Genomic DNA, 19,266 nt, shown 5'->3' on the forward strand with positions numbered 1-19,266 from the left:
ACACCTATGTGAAACACCTGAAACAATCCAAGTGATCAGTTGATAAACGAACACGGGTTATAATATCCCGAAACGATATATATCTTTTAAAATATGTGATTGTTACAGAGACACGTGACATCAAATAAGTTTCTTTGTACAGCTGCAGACGAGTGGGATATTGTTCCTTTGTGTGGATATTCACGGATACATTCCTCGAACAAGGAAGCTCCTAAAATGTACACACATAAATTTGGTAGGTTGTAATTATGGTATTTGCATTTTGTTTTCCTTCATTTGAACCGATTCGGTCTTGTTTCTCTACGTCTTGGTTGGGAAATTCTTCAATGCGCGATAGACGTTGTTTTCACAGGTCTTTTCCTTTGTAAGCGTGTATATATTACCGTCAATTTGTAAAATGTGATTCTCTCAGGCAATTTGTAAAATGTGTAAATATTTCAGTCATTTTGACTAAAAAATCTGTCCAGATTGATTAATATGATCAAAAGGGCCTACAAACATCACAACAGATTATTATGTAGGATTAGAAGCCAAACAACATAGACATGTACTTTTAAACGTAACATTTTCAGTCTCTTGGTGATGACATTAAACATCAAAATGTTTGGAATTCGTTATCATAATAATACAGATGGGAATGTTTTTCAGTCACTTTGTAAAATAACTCAATATTTAGACTTTAAATTAATTTGAAAATGTTACACATTTTGACAGTAAAAAAATATACACACTATAAAAAAAAGCAATGCTCAGGTGAAATATTTACTTTGTGTTGCAAGTCAAAATAGTGTTAACGAAAATCGCAAAATTACCAAGCAAGTGACCTATCAAAACTTCGTCACCATTACCGATGCTACCCACAAAGATACCTACATTTCCTTATTATCTCGAAAACTGTATTTCATTTTGTTGATCAATGTGACCATACGCCCTTATTACTACCCATAAAAGTGACTAATGCGCTTACGAATTGCGCAGCAGAGGTCGCGAACTGGTCTAGATTTCTGCTATACATCTCACTGGTACTCACTGGGAAAAAACAATAACAAAGGCAACAACCAGTCCCGGGGAATTGCGTTAGATCAGTGGCCCTTTAAGGAGTGTAAAACCCGAGAAAGCGTGCGTGTGGCCTGTTCTTGGGCTCCCAGTTGTATTATCTCTAAGTCCCGTAATGGTAGGGACAGATCAAACAGGAAATCTAACGGGGTAGTCCACAGTGTTTAGACAGGATGCAAGTTTTCCGGCTGCAATATAAACAAAGTTCGATCAAGAGTTCAGTTGAAAGTTTGAGATATTTCGAAAAATCTGATTTCAGTTAGTTTGGAATTTGAAGTGGGTGAGTACATATTGATTGAAGCCGCATCAGCAATACTGCAGATATTCGCGACCAGAAATATTTCAGTTTTCTATACAAAAGAACATTGAATAAAAGTGACGTCAAAGATCTCTTGAGTTTGGAATGACTCGTAATCGTGTGTAACATGGCTTATGTACCCCACGTGACCCTACTATTGGGTGGAGTCGTTTTTTTCACGTCCATCCTCAAATTTTATGTTTTCGTTTCTGGTCATTTTTTGTTATTGTACCTTTGAACATGCTGGTGCGTTTGAACACTTTTACAACCCGTGAAAATCCGGTTAGAACTGGTCTTCAGCAACCCATGTTTGTTGTAAGAGGCGACTATGCTTGTCGTAAGAGGCGACTAACGGGATCGGGTGGTCAGGTTCGCTGACTTGGTTGATGCTCATGCTATCAATCACATTATTGTCTCATCCAGACTCGATTATTTACAAATCATTTCGTTTGAATATTGCTGACTGCGGCTTTGAACGATAAATACATAAACAATCAAACATCAACACTTTTAGCATCTACTGGGACCTGAGATAACGACCAAGAAGAGAACGGACACCTTGGAAGCTTTGTCGACAATTGGTCAGGTGAGCTTTCTGTTACTTTCACGAACAGCTGACAATATCACTATTTGATAGTGATTCATAAACACATTCCCATCATAGAGCTTTGAGCAGAGATATCTAATGATCATGGAAAAGTGCTTTGTTGCTTTTAACTGTCCATTTTTATGTTGGATTTGTCAAAACATGTAGAACTGATATTCAGTTAAAAGATAAACCCCTTTCCGGAATTATCTCAACAACCTTGACAAATTCTTGACGTGCCTATGAAAGATGGCAAATTCTTGACGTGCCTATGAAAGATGACAAATTCTTGACGTGCCTATGAAAGATGACAAATTCTTGACGTGCCTATGAAAGATGACAAATTCTTGACGTGCCTATGAAAGATGACAAATTCTTGACGTGCCTATGAAAGATGACAAATTCTCGACGTGCCTATGAAAGATGACAAATTCTTGACGTGCCTATGAAAGATGACAAATTCTTGACGTGCCTATGAAAGATGACAAATTCTTGACGTGCCTATGAAAGATGGTTGGAGGAAATTTTCAATCATGGCATGTGTAGTGAAACGATAGGCTTTAATACATATGTAACACTAGCCTACATCACACTTTGGCCATTGTAGACCTATTGAGCATGTCAAATGGGTTTCTTCAGAAAAAAGACCCGTTGGGAACCGATTTAGGCACCCACTACTCTCTTGCTTGTCGTAAGACAAATTGATCAATATCCCCCACAATAGAAAATATAAGAGTAAATATATGGTAAGGAAACTCGAAAATATTTGCTTAAAAAATCCCGTACTATCAAAAGGCACCAGTTCACTTCTCGACCTATCTATGTGCCAAGTTTGACGAAGAAATATTGTAAGGTTTTCGAGATCTACTCCGGAAACCAGCAATAGCACCATTTTCATATCAAAGTTGTTGCCGTGGAAGCTCGAAAAATACTTTTCGAAAAAATTCCAATCTGTCAAAGGGGATCAATTTACTACTCGAACTATCTGTGTGCAAAGTTTGATGAAGAAATATTGTACGGTTTTCAAGACCTGGGCCCTGTTCCACAAAGCGATCTTAGTGCTACGTTGAACATAAGCCTCTAATAAAGTACGGAAATTAGACCAACCTAGCACAAAGATCGCTTTGTGAAACAGGTTCCTGATCCGGAAACGACACGGACGGACGTCTTGCGGGGGATAATTAAGACTCATTCCTGACCAAGGCATGGATATGAAGCTGTGTGGCTGTAAGATCTGACCATTGGTAAACGTCCGACGGCTAGTTCTCGTTGTTGTTTGGAAAGTCTTGGCATCGTTGTCGAGTCACTATTCTGAATGACTGGGGCATTTTATTGTCCTCACCGCCAGGGGCAGTTCCTGCACTTCGATTTCCAGGAGCAACAGTTACTCAAGCCAAAGAGTCGTTTGAGCGCTCGGTGTCAGTGGTTCAACACGAAATTGGGTAACTGACTAATTGCTACACTTCTTCAGTCAGTTTTGACCAACAACCTCCCTTGTGTAAATTTTCATAATGTCAGAAATTTGCGTTTCTTTGATGGTTCACTTGTGATACGTTCCCTGTGTGTACCAAGGTGTTGTCAGGTTAAATGGATCGCACAATTTCACACTGCCCTGTCAACCCTGTCTCCAAGTTTCTCCATGACAACACCAAGTTTGAAAGAAGAAAACTTTACTGTATGTCTCTCCTGGTGGAGGTAATGGTTATTCATGACGAACAAAAACAACACAGAAACATGTACTGTAATATAATAAATATCATTTATTCTCTTTAGCCTTTCATATAAATCATAATTTGGCAAATATCAAAGAATAGAACACTCAAATTTTCACTCAGACTTTCTCGGTATCCTGTGTTGAAGAGACAAGTAGCATGAACACAGTGCACACCTATGGTCAGCTGCAACTGACACAGGTCTTTGCAGTGTCAACATAAGCTACCTACACCTACATTCCTTGACCATTCTCTACATCACAACAGAACAACTCTCTCATGCCAAACCAAGATTTTGTTATCAAATATGCCAGTTCAGTCTCATGCACCAGTGATGAAATGTGAAATGCAGACAATTGCATTACTTCATTAGAATACTGGTGAAACTAGGTTCCGGTAGGATTCAAGTTACCCTATCTTTACAATATCTCATTGCTTTCGAGATAAAACATTTCCAAGGGTAGAACCAAATATTTGGTAGAATGGGCTTTTCACTATGTGTTCTATCTCTGCCTGTGTCACATCAGCTGTCAACAGTCAATTACACAAACACATTCTCTTTATAAAGTCCAGTTTATTGATGTGTTAAGCCCAAGCTATTCCATCAGAATACCATCATTAACAGTAAGGCTACTTCATCTTCAAACATCAAGTGATTTGGTCAAGGAATCAGGCTAACTAACAACTGACATGTTTCTATATACCACAGATAGAATTTATTTTCATGATGAACACTAACAAACTGATCTCAATCACAGTGAAACCTTGTCAATCTGGACATTGTTGCTCCAAGAACTTCAGAAAATATTAAGTTAATAAATAAGTCTTATAATCGATATTGGCCAAACTCAAGACTTTCAATTGACAAGGCTCCACTGTGCTTCAGCCGAGATGATAACATTAGGAATATAAACATGCTTCAAGTACTCAGCAATCAGATTCAGATAATATATGTAGACAAACAGTTGGCCATAGCTTTGCTCAAGGAAGAAGTCACTGAAGTGAGGTCACTTTCCCTTGTCATTGAGTTTCAGATTATATATACAGAGACACTTGAGTCATTGGGATGGATGAATGGGAATATTTGTTTTTAACTGATATGCATAACATCATTGTGAGAGTCAGACATTCCAACAGTAATCTTTTTACCATGGAAAAGAGAATTCCCAAATGATTGCTAGTAAAATAGTTGAATCATTTCTGTTCAGTGTGAAGTGGAATTTATGGAGCTTCTGTAAATATTTGGAATAATTCATGCCATACTTCAGGTACTTGCAAACATGAATCTCTAGAGGCTCTGCAAGTGTTAAGAAAGTTCAAACTATTTCGAGGGATGTCCTCTAAATCTCGGAAAAGATAGTCTTGCATACATCTAAATCAAACACAACGCATGACATGTTTTGGAAATCTGCATGTGGGCAGATAGTTTCAGATAAATAGTTCATATAAAACTTTGGACTGTAACTTTATTGTAAAACACATGTTTCTGGATTGAAAAAAAGCTGTCACAAGAACAGTGATATCCAGTACTGTTTAATGACTTGTTCCCTTGTTGCATATTAACAACTGTGACTTTTTATAACTATTACACTATCATAGAAACACCAACAGAATCATTTCTAGTACAGCAGACCTCCAGACCAGTTTTCAGTATGTCACAAATACAGGAATGACCAATACCCTTCACTATCAGTGTTGTAAAATGAGCAAAAAGCCAAGGGGATACCTTGTCATAACCCCAACGTTTAAAGTCAGATTCAGAGGGCCCCAAAATTTAAATACCAGAGCAGCCAATCTCAAAATCCCCTTTAATTACAAACAATGACTACGATGCTAAACAATCAGTTAACATTGACCCAACTGAAAAGAAACATGATCCCTTAGCCTGTACCATGTCCTTAATTCTAATGTAAACACAACGTTGGGTGCAATTAAATGAAATAAAGATTACCATCTTGAAAGTGTATTACATGTACTGCAGTCATAACTTGGGCTTCATCTAGTGTTGGGACGATACATCCATGCATCAGTGAATTGCGATTTTTTACTTCTGGATCTTTTCAACCATTTCGCCATACCTGACACTGCCAACTGTTAATGATTAGTGTGCCAGGTATTCGGCAATCCTGTCTATGAAAAATATGGTCTACGCACCACACATACGTGCACATGCAAGTATTGCGATACGTATCAGATCGTGAGAAAGGTCACGTGAAACATATCGGATCGCACAGTTGGTGTTTGGTGCCAGCCCTAGCTCAAACTGTGGTAAGTTTGTGCTAAAGAAAAGGAGTTAGATTTATTAAGCACTAATTTTTCTTTGTGGAAAGGGAGCTTCATGTCAAGAATTGAATACATCTTGGAATTGTAAGCTTACCTTTGTGAGAGATCCATGACTTCAAAATAACCAATGACAGCGTTCTCATGTTACCATTACTAAATAGTGAGTGAGTGAGTGAGAGAGTTGGGTTTAACGCCGCTTTTGACAGTATTCCAGTTATATCACGGCGTGTCAGCTTAATGTGGGAGGAAAGCCCGAAGTGATGCAGGTCTCAGACGTTTACCACTTCCCTGAAACCCACGAGCACGGGTATGGTGCTGACAAACCTAGAAACATAATCTGGGCGAACCGGGATTCGAACCCACAATCATAGGTTTCAGCGAATCGCGGTGCCTTAAACGATTGGGCCACCCGTGCCCCTCCATTACTAAATAGATGTAGCAAGTCTTTGGTTAACATAAGAAAGGATACAATATCAGATCAATTAATCATTGTAAGGATAGCTGTGGCATATTGCAAAGATAATGAGACATAACATCAACATAATCATATATGGATAGAATACAAATTTCTCTTCATCAAATTTGTGTTACATTGATGAATAATATGCCTGTTTGCATACAAGTGTTCGAGATGAGGCGTAATGATAAAATTTCTACACTTTCTGAATGTGCATTTAATGATATTTGTATACTATAATATTCATGCTTTTTTGAGATGCCAAACTTTATACTATTTTTATAAATGCAATTTAATATCCTCTGCTTATCATTTTGCATTTGCTGTAAGAGAGACTTCGCAAGTTGTGGTACTGCAAACCTATAACCCTTTCATACAGATCTACTGATCAAACATAGTGAAAATATCATGAACTTACAATAGCATAAAGAGGAATAAAATGAGACTTATATTCATCAGAGTGGCACTAATGGAAGTTTGCTGGGACAAACTTACACAGATACATTTCTAGAACGATGTAGTTCCCCAATATTTGTAGAACCAGCACAAAATAGTGTCAGGGGTGTGGAAATTGAAAACTTTTCACTTGGGTGAGAAATCCAACTTAATTTTTCATTGATGGTTAAATGACTTGTGGCTTGGGTGTGTCTATTCCATATGTAGGTATTTTTGTTCTTTCTTTAACCACACTGTCATATCCGAAGTATCAAACGGAACAAAATATATTTAGACTATGGATAGCTTATTTAACAGGAAGGGAATGATTGACTGAATCCATGAGTTTGTGTTGAAGCCACTTTTTTTTTGATTGCATCAAGTGAGGACACCAATGATAGACTTCACACATTGTACCCTTGTGGCGACAACTAGGAATTGTCAAATACCAATTTTGAGAACAATTTCCAACAAGTCCGGGAAACTTAAATGCAAAATTCTGCTAAATCAGCAAAGATACATATTGGATAGGACACAGGACAGCGTAAAGCAGCCATAGCAGTACATGTGGACAGAGACATGAATCAACTTTGTCAAAAATAGGCAGCTACTTGTGTTTCCCTTCTATGTCCTTTGAAACAGTCCCATGATTCTCATAAAGCTAGGTTAGTCTGCTATTGCTAACGGAAACAGCTGGTACTCCACACCCCTTGTTTTAAGATGCTATGACGATGACAGCCACACAGGCAGGTTGCAGTTGAAGCATTTATGCATGATGAACATCATTATAATATTGTTGTCCAGTGGAGCTCATATGCGAAATGGGTGTCTTGTTGTCCGTGTGGACCCTCCAGGACTGTTACAGCCATATGAAGCTCTTATGATTATATCACATGTATTTATGTACACCGAGCAGATCCTGCTCTACATACCATATCAAACACATAACAACACAATCAGAAATAAGGAATAGTCATCTGTATAAAACAAGAAATGAGATACAAATTAAATGCCAAATGTTCAAGGTGAGCCTGTCCAGGTTGTGCAGGTACATAGAGGATGCTTGCATGAGCCGCATACACAAACACCTTGCATTACAGTGTACAGGTACTTCAATAGTATAGGTACACTGTTGTATTGGCTTGTCACTGCTAATCATGTCACAGCTTAATTTATCAAACTGTAGTTTTACATTATGTAGACTCTGTTGTATCACCATATCGTAGCCTTGAACTCCCATTAGATGCATCCTTGCTGTTAAATTTCAGCTTCCCTCCTTGAATGTATCGCTGATCAAGAAGTCATTACCTTGAAAACACAGTATTGGGCATGACTTGTCTGACTTTGAATTGTATCCTTGACCACCATTTTGGTCTGAAGAAATTCACAGATTTTATCAGTATGCAAATATTTTCACATGTGACCCCTTGTCACCACTTCATGTGTTTCCCTTTGGCAACTTAGGGGAAGGTGTCTGTAGGAACATCCTACACCAAACACTGTGACCTCAGTCTGTTCAACACTCTATCATTCAAGTCCATAAACAAAATATCATTCCAGTCACAAATATTATTTTGCTTCATCATAATCAGCCTGTTTGATTTGACACAACTCTATGTCCTAGGGAAATGCCCACAAAGTATTGGTGTGGCTCCTGACAGCTCATGATAAATGGAAGGAGAGCTGTCCTTCTCTGGCAGCCACACTCAGCCTGTCCCGCATGTTCTCCACGGTCGAGTAGTCCGGGAGCTTCAGGTAGTTGACACACGTCATCACAGATGGTAGGAAATTGTCAGGGCATTCATTGGACTCAAAGGATTTTCTCACTATGGTCAGAGGTGGGGAAAGACTTCGGAATCCTGCAAGACAATATTTGGTTGAATGAGCAGCGGTAGAAACTAACATTTTTAGTCCACTAGTCCTTATAATTATAACATATAGCGAAACCCTTAAAGTGAGTGAGTGAGTATGGTTTTACGCCGCTTTTAGCAATATTCCAGCAGTATCATGGCGGGGGACACCAGAAATGGGCTTCACACATTGTACCCATGAAACCCTTAAAAATGGCAAATTTCTACTAGTCCTTATGATACCTTTACTATTGGACAGTTTGGCAAGGACTACAGGACTAGTGCCAATTTTTAACACTGATGAGTAGGTTATGTAATAATGCTTCAGCTTATGCTCCAGCTACCAATATTTTAAGTAAATAAATAATTTTTTCATAAAAAATTGGGGTTTCCACAGGAGACATTGCTTGAGTGAGATCAACCAATATCTCCTTGGAGATATCACTGACGTAGATCACACTTAAACCAACTAACACAGGTATGGAGCTGACAAACCAAAAATAACATGGCAGGGCAGTTATAGGACTGAACCAATGATCATAAGAACCTGGTGTGGCTAATGGATGCAACTCTGCTCAGTGAATTATGGTGCCTTGACGGTCTGCCCGCCCTACCCCTCCTTCCTTTAATTCTCAAGAAGAATGACCACTGTTACTGACCTCCTACAGGTAGTTTCGGTGAGCCTGTGACAAACTGAAGGAAGTCTCTCTGCTCGTCCGGGGTGTAAGCACTGAGCACCTGGAAGAGGAACTTGACTGCCCGACTGTCGTGTGTGTAGCCGTGGTCTGGGCGGCAGCATTCCATCAGCATCTTCATGTCCCACAGCTCACTCCCGCTCCCACAGAACAACTGCTCCAGCTGAAACAAGGATCACAACATGGGAGCTGTGTCAGACCAACTAACTGTTGAATGTCTTGTCTTGCCTACAAGCATTGCCATGTAACCTGGTCTAGATCTGTGTATCTGCAGTATTCCAGTTATATGACAGTGGCCTATAAATGATTGAGTCTGGACCAGGCAATCCAGTGATTGACACCATGAGCATCGATCTACGATGACATCCACCAACCAAGTCAGTGAGCCTGATCCTGATAGTCGCCTCTTATGACAAGCATGGGTTGGGGAAGACCAAGTCATCCAAGTCAGGAAGCTTGATCCCCCAGTCCTTGCAGGACAAGCATGGATGCTATGAAGTGTAATTTATGAACGAAAATACTGCGTTCCAGATCGGTTCAGGTATTAGGCCATTGACTGATTTTAATCCAAATTGTACAAATATGTCTTTCAATTTAGTAATGACAAAGAAGAATATATTATCAAAAGATGCTGAAACATGAAACTGTCTAAAGACCATTTGTTTCTGCAGCAAAATGACAGAGCAATGTGATACCAAGGTCGACACGGTTGTGTGTAGGGTTAAAAATACAGATATCTGAAGTGACAACTTAATACCTATATTACAGGCAGCCCCTTGCTTCGACCTTGGTTGAGTGTAAATGCATGATCTGGAGATTGTGGTTGTTGAGTTACCAGAACATTCAAGAATAAGCAAATGTTAATCAATGCCCCAGTTACTAATATTTCAGCCATTTAAGGTGTCCAGTAAGTACATGAGTGTTGGTCAGACAAAACAGTGTCTGACGGCATGAACAACGACCAACGCCACCTGGGAAAATACACCACCAGACAGATCATCCATTGTAACCCCCCAAGAGAGACAATTTTGAAGGCCTTTAATAGCCATTATAACATTTTGAAACCGATTTTTGATCATGATTGGTTGGTTGGTTGGTTTGTTGTTTAACGCCGCACTCAGCAATATTCCAGCTATATGACGGCGGTCTGTAAATAATCGAGTCTGGATCAGACAATCCAGTGATTGACATCATGAGCATCGATCCACGAAATTGGGATCGATGACACGCATCAACCAAGTCAGTGAGCCTGACCACCCGATCCCGTGAGTTGCCTCTTACGACAAACATAGTCGCCTTCTATGGCAAGCATGGGTTGCTGAAGACCTTTCTACTCAGATCGTCACGGGTAGTTTTGAGAAGGAAAGGAAACAAGTCTGCACCTACCTCTTCTGGGTAGAAGCACTGCAGTGACGACAGAGGGAACACAGACTCAAATCCCTCCCGGAATGCATCGAACTGGCGAGACACACCTTCCACAATACTCCAGTGTGTCACCAGCTGTACAGGGAAACAATCATACAATACAGACGTGTTGAAATATATGAGGTTCAGGAAATTATAAACATCCCTGACATCAAACACATGCATTATAATAAATTCACAATTCACTTTATTGTTTTAGATCTTTTATATCATCTATTCCTGTTATATGCTTATGTAAGAGAGCTCCACAATAAATGCAAAGAACAATGAAGAAAGAGGCGTGGTTTATTTACGCAGCCCCTCATGGTTTATTCTCCCTTCAGTGTATTATTGTACGATAAACAACGACCACGGGTCGTTTATTTCTTATATAAGATATCAACATTTTGTTTTTAAGGATTTTAATAAAATGTTCAAGCTTTAGAAACATTTACCGATTTTAAAATATTGATAACTCCCTGAATACACTCCAACCTCGGTTTGGTCGGCAACTCCATTTTATGTACACAGGGGTTTAGCTTGGTATTCTTACAATTTTCATGTCGATTATCAGAACCATTTCTCCAAATACCGATTGTCATATCTCTCCCACTTTCAGGTGCGATTGTTCGGCCACTGCGTTCATCTGCGCTGTCCAGCTACATCTAAACAACTAACTAAACACGACAACTTCATCAAGTTGCAAGTGCATGTTTGAATCTCCAGAAATGACGTCATAATAGAACATTGTAGTTTATTAGTAAACCACGCTATGTTCTTCATTCTTCTCAGCAGTTTATCGCTTAGTTATGTCATATTTCACAATAAATCATTGTTCTATCAAGAAGACATTTCGAAAAATGCTTGCAACTCGATTAAGCTATAAATTGGACGATGTTATTTTTGAGAGGGTAAAGAGTTGTCCCCCTTAGCGAAGATAAACGTAATGGCTGAACGAACGCATTCAAGAATGGGTGACATATGGTAATCGGTTTTGGGAGAAAAGGTACAGATAATTGCCACGAGAATATTCAGGAAATACCAAACTGACCCCTCCCTACCTGTACATAGAATGGACTTGTCTGACATTGCTTAAACAGACTGTATTCAGCTATGTTGTAAATAATGTTGAAATCTCCAGTAAGAAATCAACGACTTCCTTGTCATTGTTTATCGTACAAAAATCTGCACCCCGCATGGTTTACCCTCCCTGCAGAGTTTTATTGTATGATAAACAATTCCCCCTCTTCGCTTAGGTCTTAAATAAAGGTCAATAACAGTTACAAGATTCACCCAAAATAGCAAGTCATACAGTACTGACTATGCAGACGGCTGTCATACTTACGCTAACCCAAACACAAACCCCCACCCTTAAAAAACCCCAACCCAACAGAACAAACCCCCCCAAAAGCTCCCTAAAAACCAACCAGCCCCCAAACAACTATGACACATACAATGGCACGAACAAAATATATTAAAAGAATGAAACAGTATAAACCTACTCCTACCGGTAAGACAGGCGATTATAACAAGGACGTACCTGTAAGTAGTCCTCGAGATTGTCGAGTGAGACTGGCACATCCTTGCCACCCTTCTTCAGCTCTATAGTGGTGTAGCCAGGGAGTGTGAAGGTGAGGTCCAGGTCCTCTATACTACATCCATCCAGGGTCAGACTGTCCAGAGCCAGCTGACGAGACTCTTCAGTCTACAGCACACACACACACAAGATCAGGCTTCAACATTTCAAATTTGGGAACAATCTATTTTCCTGAATGAGTGAGTGACTTGTTACTTAATCCTATTCAGCAATACTTCAGCTGTATCAAAGCAGCCTTTAAAGAATTGAGTCTCACTTTGCCTGACTACCAGATCCATTTTAGTTGACTCTAATGAAAAGTATCCTGCCAGAAATTACCAAGCAAGGGTCATATCTAATAATGAATATGTTTCTCGTACAAGGGTGAGGCGAAATGGGGCTTAATGTTGTGTTAAAGATTATTATATAATGATGTGCATGTGTGAACAACAGTGTTTAACTATATCACGCTGTGAGTTTATCCGACATGTTACTCAAAGAGTAAAAATTAGAAGTCACCTGAAACTGCTTGTGAGCAGAATAATTACAAAATGTCTACTCATTGGGGGAAAAATACCTAACAGATGGACCCAAGCGGGTAAAAATAAATTGTATACCTAAAGAAAACTATCAATACCCAATGTGAATGAAAACTTTACTGAGATAGGTGGCACTGCTCTCTCGCGACAAGCACAGTTGAAATGGTGCTAATCAACTGTGAAATATTAATTATCCCCTGGGATAATAAAGTCTTATCTTATTGTATCGCTCTTTTAACTTGTGAGTAAATACTCAATGTCTAAAAACATTATCTGGAACCCTGTACCCCTTCCCTACTATAGCTTCGACTTGCAACGACAACGATAACAATTGGCATCCAATCAACTACTCCCATGAGCAAGAGAAATTCTGTGCTAAAAAGGGACTCGAACCTAGGCCTTCGGTGTGACGAGCAAACTAACTTACCACGAGGCCACCCCATCACTCCTAGGAGTGATGGGGATGTTACCATGGTTACTTCCAAAAACAAAGCTACGGTAGCAAAGGGTACAGGGTATTTATCATAAGCATGGAGATTTAATACATGAGATAATCGAAGATGCTCTATTATTTGTGTCATGAGACTCACATGTGACTTGTCACTTAAGATTCTCTTTTTCTGGTGTACAATATCTTCAAGTTGACGGAAAGATTTAGCAACAACAGGGTCTATGTGTTGCAGGTCGGCAGACGTGACGCTGTGTTCTTGCCCCAACAACCACTTGTAAAACACGGGACTCAGTGGCAGATCCACCTGGAAACACAAGCCAGTTGACACTTAGTGATTATGTAATGTCAACAAGGGAGGCAAACCGGTGGCTATTAATGTTGTGTTGTTTGTTTGTTTGACGCCGCTTTCAACAATATGGTCGGTGCAGTGTCTGAAATTAATTAAGTCTGGACCAGACAATCCAGTGATTGACATCATGAGCATCGAATATGCAATTGAGGTACAATGATAAGGTGTTGTTTTTGTTTGTTGTTTAACGCCGCACTCAGCAATATTCCAGCTGTATGACGGCGGTCTGTAAATAATTGAGTCTGGACCAGACAATCCAGCAGCCCCTTAGACGACTGGACCCCCCTACTAATTTGAAGGCATGCACAGTTTTGATCAATGATGATGGTACTATGTCTAATACTAGGATTTGTTAGTTTGTTTCTAATGCAGCACTCAGCAATATTCCAACTATATGACGGCAGTCTGTAAATAATAAAGTCTGGACCAGACAATTAAGTGATTAATATCATGAGCATCAATCCACGCAATTGGGATATGATGACATGTATCAACCAAGTCAACGAACCTGACCACCCGATCCCGTTACGACAAGCAAATTCGCCTCAAACGGCAAGCACTGGTTGCTGAAGACCTGTTCTTCCCCGGACCTTCACGGCCACGATGATAAGGATCAACAAAGTTAGAATACTCAATCCTGTCAAACCTGCTGAAAATTAATTCTAACCCAGGTCTTCACCTGAAGTGTTGTATTGATCATTGCTGCAGGCACAATGTTTTGAATCTTAATCAGTTGTCAATCTACTATCCAAAGAAACAACTGACTTTCCAATAAATACTGAGAAGGATGCCGTCTTGCCATTTGAGATAATTCAGTGTACTTTCTTGAATGACTAAGTAAACATGTTAAAACTATAATTACTGACTGTAAATAATTGTGTCTAGATCAAGCAAACCCTTCACTGAAAACCAACAGCAATGATTCCCACCAATGGCTTAAAATGACATGCAATCAGCCAAGTCAAAGAGCCTAACAACCTGATCTTTTTTGTAATAAAAGAAAAATTGAAAACAACCAACCAATGAATTTTGTACAGGAAGAATTTCTCCACTTACCATTCTTGAATCCATGAGAGCTTTGGCGAGGAATTTGCCGAGGAACTTGTACTTTGACTTGACTTTGTTGACAGCTGCAGCTTTGGTGTTTCTGGCCAGAGGGGCCGGAAACAAGCCGCATGATGAGTGCATGTAGGCAATCTTGTTTTCTGGGTCTGGAATTGTTTTATAAACAACTGGTTAAAAGATGAATCCTAAGCAAGGTTATTGTTGGATAAAAAACTGAACTGCTTTTCATGAAAAGTAAAAGTGGAAAATATGAGTGAGTGAGTTTGGAATACCGAATTCGACGTAATAAGGGCCCAGGGCGCTCTCAAAATTAGAAATATAGGGCTCTTATTGGAATACTATTTTGGTGAGAAAAAAAAACAGAGTTGAAAGATAAATTTTCTGGTTTATGCTGACAGCCTGAAATGTTTATATACGACAGATATATGTTTCCAGAATTTAACTGCCCATAATTAAGGGTGCATATAACAAACGAGTGCGTATTATATGCGAATAAATAAGTCTCGTGTACATTGATCAATCAATCGGAAGAGGTGCTAATTGGGATTGTTCACTAGCCAATATATTAGCAAATATCGCCGTGGGCGTTATTACGTCGAATACTGTAACACTGCTTAAAACAGTATTTCAGTTATATCACAGGGGGTCAGCTTCATGTGGGACGATAAGCCCCAAGTGATGCAGGTCTAACATGTACTTGGTGAAACTCAAGTGCATGGGTATGGTGCTGACAAACCTAGAAGCATAATCAGGGCTAACTGGGATTCAAACCCAGTATCCTAGGCTTCTGGCCTGCCTAAGGGATGAAACTCTGCACAGCCAACTGGGGACCTTGGACAACTGGGTCACCCAGAAAGTATGAAGGAATAGCCTTACCTGATGGGTTGGCTGCCTTCACAGCTTCACCCCTCCACATGTCCAGGTCACTCCTCTGGAAGTCACGGGACACCAACGCATAGAATTCTAACGTAGGACCAAGGCCTGTACCCACCTGGGAACAAAAGGAACAGTGCAATGGTCAACCGAACAAGTCACAAAGATAAATGATAGGTTGCCTGTATTGATCATGAAGTCATGTAGACAGCAGGATAAATGGTAAAGCTTTAGATTGATGAGAATACTGATGGTCGTCCCTGATTATCAAGCATGTCATCTGACTAAACCGATACAACTACGTCGACAACTAGTGAAGACACTGGAATTGTTAGAGAAAAAAACCCTCAGAGATTTCACAGTGAATGGCTTAGCAAATATCCATGCCTACGACTGTCAAATCAATTGAGAGTTTAATTATGCTCAAGTGACAATACATTTTGGAAAAGAAATAAAATGGTCCTGTATTCGAAGCAATTATGAAAATATACAGTACAGTACAGTACAGTATTTCATTACTTTACAGGACCCTCATATTTGTGTGGCGGGTTGTTGTTTAATGCAGCACTCATCAATATTCCAGGTCTGCAAATAATCCAGTCAAGTCCAGACAATCCAGTGATGGTTATCATGAGTAACGATCTACGCAATTGGGATATGATGACATGCATCAACCAAGTCAGCGAGCCTGACCACCTGATCCTGTTATGTCACCTCTTTCAACAAGCATGCATTGCTGAAGACCAGTTGTAACCCTGATCTTCATGGGTACCCCCCTATTCCTGGAGGATCCTTTAAATATCCCGGGACAGCCACTTTCTTTGGTCAAAGTAAAACTCAGACAAGAATCTACTACTCCTTACCTCATTCTCATAATGTATTTCCAATAGAGCTTTTGAGTTTCCCAGTTCCTCCATGACTTTTTCAGCCTGTTTGAGCAAGTCCACACGACTAACCATTCGCTGAAATATACACAACATCATAACATTAACACAGCATAACAGCATCTACTTGCAACTGCTAGTGCAGTTTAGAATATTAATTTGAACAAAATCACATCTTGTTCTTCAAAGAAAAGTTAATATGATACAAAGGAAAAACTACCACAAAACATATACATACACAATCCATTTCATTCAAATTGACCCCCCCCCCCCCCAATAGTTTTCTATCATTATCATATTTTAAACATTAGTGCACATATTCCAGCATTTGGTTATTGACTAACAGAAGTAGTGAACTTGTTTACCATGTTGATACTACAATATTCCAACTTTATCGAGACAGCCTGATAAACAATCAAGGCTTGGACATGCAAACCAGTGCATTAGGGTAATCACACGGACTCTTTGATTTTCATGCTTAATTGTGAGCAAGCACTTACTCTCCTGCGATCCAGACGTGGAGCTACTCTCTCACTGTCGTTCTGTATGCTGTCACCAGAGTTGTCCTGTTGTAGACGCATCATGGCCCTATCTCGGTCAAACGATGTTGCGAAGAACAGCAGTTGCCGTGTGTCGAAGGGGAACAAGAATGGCCTACAAGGATACAAAGCAAGGACCTGATGTTGTATTACCAAATATTTAAGATCACTTGATTTTTTCACATGAATATGGTTAATCCGCCAAGTGATGCAGGAAACAAAGGGATGGTTGTGAGTTGGTAAGGAGGGAGATGCTACTTACGCTGCAGTGCCTATTTCCCCCAGCCAGTTGGGAAGGTTGCCAGTCATAATGATGAGGGGATCTTGAAGCTGACGGTTGGCCTTTGCTGTCAGTTTATTGCTGGTGAAGTCTGATGCTGGTAGCACCGGAGATGGGAAGAAGGACACCTGAAACAGACCACAAACTGCTGAACACTTGTCTCGAAGGTTATTTCTGTCAGTTTGATGTTGGAGCAAGATGCTGCATGTCCGTGTAAGACACACACACAATCTATGTTTGGAGCCATGATCATACATTTCCGGCACTCCCAAGGGACGCAATTCTGTACAGCAAAATTGTGGCACCTTAAACGACTAGGATGCTAATACAATCTTTAAAAGAAGGGATAGCAAGTCTAATCCACACTTTTTTATATTTCAATTTTTAAGCAGCCCAAACTGATTTGGAAAAAGAATTTGTTTCTGGGGCAGGTGAATCATGACTGATGGCAGGAAAATATAGTCCTTTCAGAATAAAGTTTTGACTAAACACCACGGTATTTTTTCAGTATGTTAACCATAGAGCACACAGCAGTATCAAAGCTTGGGGCACACCAACAGCCTTCAACAATACATGCTGTTACTTACTTCAAACAGAGTTGCCCAGAGCCTGTTGAGAGAATGCAACACCCGCAACAGGGCAACGACATCTAGAGACGGGTCCTGCACTGTGACAAATGCTGGCAACTTGTCAGTGAGGAAGGCATTCAAGAGAGGAACTATCACAGAACAATGGCTATCTGAAAAACAAAATAAACATCTTGTTTTATTGATGCAGCATCAACAATCTGTACAGAACCCCTGTGTAAGTAGACAAGAGGAATCCTTACTTATTCGTCTGTGGCAAATTTATTGAAGAACCCTTTACCTCTTGAACTTTCTAATGTAAGGTTTATAGCAATGACCCTTCTGTGATCCTGGATTCAACCGGAAACATTTGATACCCACACGTTATTACGTCTCTCAGAAAATACAACATGGAGGATACCGGTAGCAAGGAACTTGGAATAGTTTCTTTGACTGCTTTGCAATAAAGTCTTTGACAGTTTTGGAGTGATGTTATGGCATCCTTAGCCTCGTAATATTATCAACATTACAGTAGGTGAGTGAGTGAGTTGGGTCTAACGCCGCTTTTAACAGTATTCCAGTTATAGCACGGCGTGTTAGCTTAATGTGGGAGGAAAGCCCGAAGTGATGCAGGTCTCAGACGTTTACCACTTCGGTGAAACCCACAAGCACGAGTATGGTGCTGACAAACCTAGAAACATAATCGGGGTGAACCAGGATTCGAACCCACAATCATAGGATTCTGGCATGCCCAAGGGACGCAATTCTGCACAGCGAATCGCGGCGCATTAGACGACTGGGCCACCCGTGCCCCCATCAACACTACAGTAAACTACACTCATAATGAACTGACGGATATAACCAACTATACTTTTTGGTCCCGGAGCTTTGCTGCGTGTATGCTGTATATGAACTACAATAAATTCAATTAGTGGTCCCTTTGAGCTTAGTTATGACCTAGTTTACAGAAGTTTGGCTCGTATCTCAGGCTCATTTCTGCCTTAAGTGACATACTACAGCCACACACTCACCTTTATGCAGATCATCGTGTTTCCTTCGGGCAGCTTTAGCACCTTTTGACTCAGCTTTTGTTTTCTTTGGACTAGTAGCGGTGACCTCTTCCTGTTCAGCAGCCTGTCGGTACCTGTTATAGGGTGACATTCCAAAAATCATTACACAGAAACATAATGGCATTTATATTTTTCAAACTTGAAAATGAAGCTAAAAGACAAGCTTTGAAGTTCTCTTCCTATCAACAAAAGTTTAACTTAATATGTTGTCAAATGAACATCTAAATTTAAAACTATTCATAACTCTTTTACTTGTATCTATGCAGATAAAACAATCTTTAAAAAACCCTTCAAGACC

The 19,266-nt window shown here is 39.9% G+C and overlaps 1 protein-coding gene across 6 annotated transcripts in view; it reads right to left on the reverse strand.

Moving 5' to 3' along the window:
• Positions 1–3,680: 3,680 nt before the first annotated feature.
• Positions 3,681–19,266, reverse strand: part of LOC139447700 (E3 ubiquitin-protein ligase TRIP12-like) — an 88,041-nt gene continuing 72,455 nt past the window's right edge. For all 6 annotated transcript variants that reach the window (XM_071229143.1, XM_071229144.1, XM_071229142.1 and 3 more), the window contains 12 exons: positions 18,930–19,042; positions 17,920–18,071; positions 17,315–17,460; positions 17,014–17,167; positions 16,493–16,591; positions 15,633–15,747; positions 14,748–14,902; positions 13,482–13,646; positions 12,317–12,481; positions 10,759–10,872; positions 9,337–9,535; positions 3,681–8,686 (listed from right to left, as the gene is read on the reverse strand). In XM_071229143.1, the coding sequence (XP_071085244.1) occupies positions 8,490–8,686; positions 9,337–9,535; positions 10,759–10,872; positions 12,317–12,481; positions 13,482–13,646; positions 14,748–14,902; positions 15,633–15,747; positions 16,493–16,591; positions 17,014–17,167; positions 17,315–17,460; positions 17,920–18,071; positions 18,930–19,042 (1,774 nt within the window). In that variant the 3' untranslated portion in view covers positions 3,681–8,489. The remainder of the gene's footprint in view (positions 8,687–9,336; positions 9,536–10,758; positions 10,873–12,316; positions 12,482–13,481; positions 13,647–14,747; positions 14,903–15,632; positions 15,748–16,492; positions 16,592–17,013; positions 17,168–17,314; positions 17,461–17,919; positions 18,072–18,929; positions 19,043–19,266) is intronic.

Source organism: Haliotis cracherodii, unplaced genomic scaffold, assembly GCF_022045235.1.
Source record: "Haliotis cracherodii isolate W230 unplaced genomic scaffold, xgHalCrac1.p SCAF_7, whole genome shotgun sequence".
NCBI lineage: Eukaryota > Metazoa > Mollusca > Gastropoda > Lepetellida > Haliotidae > Haliotis > Haliotis cracherodii.